Source organism: Monopterus albus, unplaced genomic scaffold, assembly GCF_001952655.1.
Source record: "Monopterus albus unplaced genomic scaffold, M_albus_1.0 scaffold48.1, whole genome shotgun sequence".
Classification (NCBI taxonomy): domain Eukaryota; kingdom Metazoa; phylum Chordata; class Actinopteri; order Synbranchiformes; family Synbranchidae; genus Monopterus; species Monopterus albus.
The window spans coordinates 1,381,053-1,390,228 of NW_018127928.1; the positions used below are offsets into that span (position 1 = coordinate 1,381,053).

The following is a 9,176-nucleotide window of genomic DNA, read 5'->3' on the forward strand; positions in this document are numbered from 1 at the left end:
CTGGGCCTGGGCCATGTTTTGCTGGCATCGGTGGCTAGCTGGCAATGATGTGTGTGTTTGAGTGGCAGTCTCAGATGTGAGATTAAGTGCAGTAATCGCTTCAGAAGCAGTAGTGGGAGAGCGGCTCCCCTGGAGGAGCGAGGAGATGAAACATCGGCACTTACTGTATTTAGACCTGCAGCTTCTGCTTCTGGACATCTGGTCTATTGCAAGTTTACTCTCAAGGCCAAGGGTTAAAAAAGCCCATACAATGACAGCTGAAGTACTTGAAGTCTGGGCAGGTATCGGACATGGGTCATAGGGAGGTCAGAATCAGTTCCTACATTACTGCAGACAGGTTATTTATTATTCCTCTTGGGTTGTGTTATAAGCTTATTGATACTGTGTGTGAAAACAGTGAGTGAAATGAATACACAGGAGCGGTGTTGAAAAGGAGGTCATTTAACCCTCTGGTAATTTTTGGTCTTTGGCTTTGCATTATTGTATATGGGATTCAGATTCACAATGTACAATAGTTCCAGAGAAATATCTTATGATATACTGTATTGTTATAATGATAACTTTTATAACTTCACAGGCAAAGTGTTTGTTTTTGGACTTTGTGTGGTTCAAAAGACTCACTTTCTTATTTATTTTGGTCTGTGACTAAGCAGAGAATTGAGATTACAGCAATAGCACAGGAAAATGGATGCTATGAGGGAGAAAATACAGACAACACACAAATTGGTATATGCCCAAAACAGTGGGCACGAAATAAATGACTCATGGACGTTCTCTTTTTTTTCTTTATTTATTTAGACAAAGATTCCTGTGACCTCTTCATCGGAATCCCCATTATTCAATTACACTCTGCAAGCACATGACCAAAGAGTGTAGAAATCAATAGAGAGCATCTGTCCCACTGAGATAAGCATTTACCCAGGACATGGATCATGAACTGTCAAGCTAACATCTAATTAATTAGTCTTAAACCTAGACTGCACTGATCTGACTGCATCAAGTCACATCTGGCTGTGTTATGTGCTGTAGGTAGACCTTGAATGTCTGAAAACCCAGATGGTTGATGTATGGTGCCTATGTGGCCTATTTCTTACAGTTGCCCCCCACCCCACTGTATGTAGTCAGACCACTAAGAGACAAATCATTAGACCGAAGCCAAAAAATTCTGACATCTGTTTTATTCATTCTCCTCTTAGCCATTGCTCATTTTGTCTGTGCTGTAAATCAGTAGCGCACGTTTTGTGAGTGTGGGGCTATTCCCATCTGACATTGCACAGCTGGCCTGGCTACTGGGCCAGCTGTTAGAAGTTCCACTGAGGTGCTTCTGGTGTTACACGCAAAGAGAAGAGAGAGAGAGGACGAGAGATAAATGATAAATCGTACCTTTTGAAAAACATTCCGGTTTGCTGTTCTTCACATTAAATGAAAACAAATTGGAGGGAATACACAGTGAATACATATGCAACGTGTACGCACAAGTCATGTGTATATACTGTATATACATAACTTATAGCATTGCATGCCTTTGGTCAGTGAATGTTCTCTGTTTGGCTCAGATGATAATGCTTAGGATGATGACTCCCATTGTTTACTTTTGGCTTTTCCCATCTCATCTTGGCAGGAATACATGGACGCCAACAAATGCATCAATGAGCTTCTAAAACAGCTTGAGGAGGAGCGCCGAAATGTCCGAAGGTAAGAGTTTCTCAAGACTTCTGGGCAGATGTTTTATAACCTCAGGATGTCAGCAGCTGCCTGCAATCCATTCCCAGCCAGAGGCAGCAGAACAATGTTGTTTGGTTTTGACAGCAAGACAAGCTTTGTATGCTGTTTTTGAGAAATGTTTTTTGTGTTGGAAGCACACTAAAAAGTGGGAAACAAAGGGGAGAGTCTGGACACAGTGTGGGGTTGACTGGGGGCATTTCTCATAGAGGTCCTTTAGAACAGCTTTGCCCAGACAATGGGAATGAAGAGCTTATGGAGATGCCAATCTAATGACCTTGTCCCCTCCATGCTCCTATCATCCTAGCCCTTCCAGTGACACACTGCCCCCGTAGAAAAGGGAGACAATTTTTTAAACTTCACTCTCTTTTGTACAGGCCTCTCTCCATCTCAATGGAGCTGTAGTCCCCTGGCTCAAAGTAATTTTCCTCCTGAGTGAGCAAAAAGGGACTAGGGGTTGGACATAGGGGGGGATGGATGACCAGTGACCATCATCTTTACTAGGAGGCTGGGATAGCCCCTTAATAAAGGAAGTGATGTGTAAAGGAATGACCCTCCCATCTCAGTCATCCCCACCAATCTTTAGAGGACAGGGACTCGTCGTTGGTGACACCCAGAGTGACCTATAGGCCACTTAGAACAACCAGAGTGTTTGCGCCTGAAGAACCAGCTGGTTCCAAAGTCATGAACTTGCACTGAGTGGCCGTCTTACCCATAATCACCATGGCTGTAGATTTTGGTAAATTCCTTAAATAGTTAAAAAGTTTGATGTGTGTTTCTGAATTGTAAAATCATGCTAAAGATTTTTTCATTATGTTGTTATAATGTCTTTTTATTAACTATGTGGAATTGTACTATAAGGGCTTTAATGCACCTGTGTGAAAGTGTGTGCAGATGGAAGGCAAAGTAACTGAGTAAGTATTTTCATCTTAAGTTTGACCACTGGGCTGTGTGTTCTTTTACTGTGCTCAACACAGCTTCAGCTGGTAGCTCAGCTCTGTCTGTTGTCCCTCTCTCATCTATGATCGTTTGTGAAAGCCCCAGATAAATGTACATTACATGCAGTTCTCTAATAATAATAACTATTGTTTTTGAAGATCTGATAAGAGCAAGAAGATGAGCCCAGGGTTTGTGGTTCAGGTTTGTCTGAGGAAAATGCTGCATGTTGTTAGGATACCCAGTGAGCATAATGTCTCTTTTTGCCATGTATTACTGTGGGAAGTGCTGGGATGCAACCACTGAAATGCTGTAAACAAAACACATATTCAGCTAGAGCCATGCTTTGAGCCATGCTCGTCCCTGAAGGTCAGTTTTCAGAAATACCCTACCACCAGGCAGGATTTGTTCTCATTTCTTTTTCATTGTTGTTTGATTCCGAGTGGCGACAGTGATAAATGACTTCACAAAGGCTTTTGTTCAGCTAAAACACAGACTGCTAGTCAAAATACCACCTCCTTCCCCTTATTAGGCAACATCTCACGATGCTGTAGATGTCTCCCTCCATGCCTCAGAATATAGGACCCATCAATCTGTCAAGACCCCTTGCATTCCTCTAGATCTCAGCAACCCTGCCTCATGACCCAGTGACCCACTGCATTCATGTCTCTCGTTGTGTCATATTAAAGGTTACTTTCACACTGCTGAAATACACAGATTGGACAATTCTGACTTCTTTTTAACCAGAATATGCTTTTGAGACATGTAGATGTCGATGTAGATATATTGAATATTCTTGTAGATGTGTCAAATGAACCTGTCACTAAATTTCTTCTTTGCTCTGGTTAGTGCTTCTTCCACTTGGAAGGGAGATTCAGAGACTTTCACTGAATCACTACAGAACCTTTCAGTGGTATTTTGTGATGCTGAAGAGGAAAATGTGAAGGAACTAAGCAGATATGAGTGTGGTCAAAAGTTGGTTTAAGAAGCATCACAGACGTGCATGAATTTTGTTCTACAGGTGCTGAACGTTAAATAAATAAAAGGTGTAGTTTTTTAATTAATCTAATAAAAGAAATGTTCTTGTGTGTCAAAAGCATCTGCTGTATCCTCAGCATGCAAGCAGTGACACTCACACACCGTCTCTCACACTCAGTCGCAGCCTGATGGAGCACAAAACCCCAGTGGGATGCTGGCCAGGCTTTCCTGTTCCCTCTATTCACTGTGATCACGGCCTTGACAGACGGAAACAAAAGCTCCACGCCGCAGTGTCAACATCAAATTTGGCAACATCAGACAAAGCATACAGTTGGGCACTGATCCAGGGTTTCCAGATATTCATTAGTTGTTTATAGTGTACATTGGTTAGATATGAGAAAATGTTTTTTTTTTTTTTTTACAATCCGTAGTAGGGGTGACAAACTTCTGTGCTGGGTTTGCTGAGGAAAATTGAGTTTATTAAAGGCTTATGTGAGTTACAGATGTGTGGGAGGAACATATGGATCCTCTGCAGCAGTAAAAAGCATGAAGAACATGGAGATGAGTTTGCATGGCCTCTTTCTGACAAACTGCTGTGTCAAGGCACCATGACTGTGTAATCTTGTGTGAAGATTAAGACAATGCAGATTATTATTTTTTTCACTCTGCTGAACTGGTGTTTTTGTTTTCCTGAATCTTCTTTTGACCTTGTTTTAAGTGGGTTGAACCCACCGTAGCGGGCAAGTGACGGGTCACCTGGCCCAAAGCTGGCCTCACCTGCCACTTTATGCTGGAGCAGATGGTGTTTGTCTGTGACTCTTTCCACACCTTGGAAGACAGCGAGAGACAAGGAGGCATGAGGAGAGTGGCCAACAGCCACTGAGCCCTGCTCAGAGCAACTTGGAGGTGGGGAGGTGTTGAGGGGTGAGGCAGGGGGACTCAGCTGGAGGCCCACAGAGCTTAGGACAGGTTGCAGGAGCAGGTGGCTGCAGCTGCAACCGAAAGGACATCAATAAGCTATTTGTCATGTTCATAGGGCAACAGAGGTCAGATCAGATGTGTGCCTCTCTGAGGGATTATAGGTAATAGGACTTGCTTTGTGGTAGTGAATTTGCCTGTGGGTAGAATTACAAATTGAACAGTTTTGTCATGTAACTGCTCAACATTTCTGCCAATTTGTCCTTGATGGATCCGAAGAAGATAGTTTTGGATGGTGGAAGTGAAAGCAACAATCAAAGACTGACTGAATTTGTTTCTAAATTGTGGTTTTATTTTTATCACTATAAATCCCTAGGTTTACTTGAATAGTTTGATCAGCTCATTCATAATTGCCCTAACTGTTTCAGCTATTAAGAACAGAGTTTTTAGGAGAACTAATGCTCTGTTCAAAAGTGCTCAAACACTCTTTGAGACTTTGAATATTCCCTAGTTTTGTCATTTAGGGGATGATGATTGAGTCTCTTGTGAGGACAGCAAGCTTCAGTGAGAGACAAAAACAACAGGCTAAATGAGAGCTTAACAAATGTAGACCTGGCTGATGTTACTACAAGGCATATTTGGCCTCAAAGGCGTCTGTGTGCTGCTGGCAGTCTGAGCAAGATTAAAGACCATAATCCTCAGCTGAAGTGTGTGGTAAGCACTGTTCTGTCAAGGAGGAGGTGGATAAGGTTCAGCCTCCTGCAAGCCCTCCAACGCCCCAAGGATCTGCTTCTCACTTGGTCAAGAGCCATGCATTTTACAACTTTAAATTGATAAGTTGACCAGTCTAATGCCATAATTTGATTATGCTAAGCTCCAAAGAGATCTAATATCTTCCCAAAGTATATTTGTGTGCCCTCTGAAGTGAATGGTTTAGTCTAATTCATCCATTACAGGTCCCTTTATGGCCCAGACTCCAAAATATCTCAAAGGAGCCATCAGTTGATAAATAAATCAGTTTGTGAAACCTTCACTGGGACCTTGAGGCACTAATGGAATTTAAACCTTTTACCCTGTCCATGTGCATTTTTCCTCAAAATTTGTTTTGTGTTATTTCCACGAACAATCTGAGTATAATTAGCAAAAAGCCATTTCTATCTACCAGAGCTCCAAATATGGTGATGAACTCCATGGAGCAAAAGTAAAGGAGGTGCCATCTCTTGTGCCCTCTGATAACCAGCCAACTCTTGCTAGTTTATCTTGATGAGTACTCACTGAGTCTGACTGGGGATGCATTTGTCTCCCTGGTCCTGTAAATGGCAAACTCTCCAGCCCCGATTCATGTGCAAAGTCCAGGCCAGGCTAAAATGCAGTTTATGGACCTTATGATAGGAAGAGGTTAATCGAATGGGTTAATGAAGCCTTTTATTGATGCTCCCTCAAGGTCATTTCATAGCTGGATGCAGTGCTGCATTCCCATGCACACTGGCTAGGAGCACTTAAGTAGTGATCTGCTATGCCTATCCCCCTGTACTGCCTCCCTCTCTGCATATCATCTGAGCCTTTATGATTCTTTTCTGGTGCACAAGCATCTGTCTACTGCACTTATTCTCAAAATATATCTGCACTTATCATAATGGATATACTGTATCCTTTCCCTGCAGCTATATGTATGTAGTGTTGCAATAAACAATTCCTGTTGTTGCCAGCTGGCGTGTAGTGGTTTCCCAACACGGACAGCAGCGCTTTACTGAGCTTCTGACACGTATTCTTGGTGTTTGGACTGAATAGCGCATTATCTGCAGTCCTAGGAGCAATTAGCACTGTTTAAGCGCTGAGTCTTTTTCAGTGGGGTTCTGCATACTGACTAATTACCACTGTTTGTCTGAGTGAGTTCTCAGGGATTTCAATGTCAGTCACTACGGTATTGTCAGTTGTACATTTGATAAAATAAAGGTTCATACAGCATTCAGGTCTATTAATTTGAGTTTTTTTTCATTGTACAATGAAAAGATTTTTTTTTTAATCAAGATCAGCTCTGGGAGAGTGTGCTGTGGCTCCTTTTGTGCTCATGGAAGCAGGCCGTTATTTTGGCTAATGTGTGCTGCAAAGCGCTTTGGAGAACATCCTCACTTTAAGATAAGAAGAGCATTAGATCCTGTGTGCTTTTGTTGTTGACAGAACCTTTGTGGTTTGGGTTGTTGATAGATCTCATGTGGTTTTGGCTGGTGGAAGTCCTCCAGCTCTGGTCTCTTTGGAGAACATTCTCTCATCTCTCTGAATAAACAGCAAGGGGATATAAATGTGTGAAAATCACAACACGTGTGTCTTAAGAGTGTGTTTCTTTGGAGAGTGATGATTAATATAATCTGCTGTTTCTTTAAATCAGTGAAATAAATTAATTGCTGGAGTGACATTGCTTTATGTGGTGCAAATACTTTTAAATCGCACATTCAAGACACAATATACAGTAGTTGAATATACTTCTACTGCCAAAGCAGAAATCATTTGATTGCATTAGGAAAAGTAATGATCTCATCCCACTGGAGGGTAGATTTTGATTGTTTAGGAAGAACTTAAGACTGTATTGTTGAAGGTATTGCATTTTAACATCAATAGACTATTACCACGTTAACTGCTGATTGTTCAGTACACTGTAAGTCTGATTTGGAGAGAAATCTGTTTGTTTCATGGCACAAAACTATGATATTCTCGATGCATATAAATGTAAAAAAAAACATTATCACATCAGTGTTTGAGGCAACAAACATTCACCTCTATCAGTCTTTAGGTGTCATTTGTGAATGTGGGCAGTACAAGCTCTGAATTGGGCTTGAAATTTGCATAGAGAATTTTAGGAGTATTATTAAAAATACTGCATGTAAGCATCAATACAATACCATCATCTCAATTTTGTCAATTTCTGTCAACCTTTATACCACATTTTACATCGTGTACTGTTTTTGCTTGGTTGCCTTACAGCACAATAGAGGATAATAGCTTTTTAATGACAGCAAAATGTGCCGAATCCTCAGGTAATAGAAAAAAGACAAGCTAATAATGTCTTACGACAGCATAGTGGCATAGTTAAAATATGGTGTTTTTAGAGGCACTACCACTAACAGCAGCACTAGTGTGAGATACCACTAACATTACTACATAATAGTCTGTTGTTTAACATAATCATACAGGAATGTAAACATAATTGGTTAAGATTTGCTTGAGATTAATTAAAGATGAGCTCTGTTAATCCTGCTCATTCCAGCCATGATGACTTAAAGCATTTCCTGAGTTCCACAAAGAGAAAATCTCGCTTGGTGATGATGTTTCTCTGGACCACCATCATTCCACCGCCGTCCCCCTGCTTAATGAAACATGACGGAGGTGCATTATCGCTTTCATTGTATTACTCGCTTCATCTTGCCACACAGAAGTTAAATGACACCCAAATAGACTCTCAGTCTCTGGAGGGCCTTTTGCAGCATGACCTAGCATGTGATTTGCATCTGTCTGGGCGTTTGATGTTTTCAGCCATGTAGATACTGAGTGGGCTTGTGTTTTATAAACAAACATGCTGCTTGTCTTCATGTTGGCATTTCCTTTGCTCCATACCCCCCCTTTCCAAAAAGAGTCTAGCCATGTTGACAGTTAAATATCTCCTGCACCATCGTACCTCTGGTGTGTTTCAAAATCATCTTACTCCCTTTACTTTTCTTCAGTTGTATCAGACATTAAATAGCTGTTCACAGAAGCATGTTGGAGCTTAAACACCACACATATGCTAATCATCTTTAGTGCACTGGACAGACATGAAGGAAACAAAGCTTTTCTTGTCCTCTTGTGTGATTAATGCCTGACTCAGAACACACACCTAGACAGAACTGACCGGCTGATGAGATCAACTGATGCCTGCTGGCCTCCCCTGGCTGCTTCTGGTCACTCATCTGTGATCAAGCTGCAGGGGATTAAAATCATGGAATTGAAGTGTGAATATAACATTTTTTGTTTTGTTTTGTTTTTTTACAAAGTCTTTGCAAGAGTATTCATTTTTCAAATTAATTTTTTGATCACAATGCAAAATTTATATTCACACTATAAAATGGCACTGGTGGTTGTTGCATTGTTGTGTGGCAAAAATGAGTTTGAGACACCCCGAATTTTACGCGTCAGTACCCCCAGAAGACAAAACACACCTTTACTTTTGTACTTGTAATAGAATAGTTTTACATTGTTGAACTGCTACTTGCACTTGAGTAGGTCAAAGTGTTTATTTGTCATATGCACAGTTAGGAAACGTGTTTCCCTGTACAATGAATGCCACAAAATACAAATGAAATATAAAGTAGAAAAATAAGTAACACAAAATCTGAGGCACTTTAAGCAGCAAATGCAGCAGTAAAATAAAAATATATAAGAATATAATAGAGAGTATGCTGCATGGGAGCAGTATGTGCAGTAGTCAACAATGTGCAATTATGCATGTGCAAACCGAGAATGTAAACAGTACGTGACATATTTCCTGGTAATAAACTCATGTCAGCTGTTTAGGAGTCTGGTGGCAGAGGGAAAGAAAGAGTTTTTCAGTCTAGTGGTCCTGCATTTCACACTTCTGAACCTCCGGC

The 9,176-nt window shown here is 41.1% G+C and overlaps 1 protein-coding gene across 3 annotated transcripts in view; it reads left to right on the plus strand.

The window, feature by feature from the left end:
* LOC109960527 (nck-associated protein 5-like) overlaps positions 1-9,176 on the plus strand; it is a 134,189-nt gene that overhangs the window by 43,118 nt on the left and 81,895 nt on the right. For 2 of the 3 annotated variants that reach the window (XM_020600684.1, XM_020600686.1), the window contains exon 3: positions 1,622-1,695. The exons of the other annotated variant lie outside the window; for it this stretch is intronic. In XM_020600684.1, coding sequence (XP_020456340.1) covers positions 1,622-1,695 — 74 coding nt within the window. The remainder of the gene's footprint in view (positions 1-1,621; positions 1,696-9,176) is intronic. 3 annotated transcript variants of the gene reach the window in all.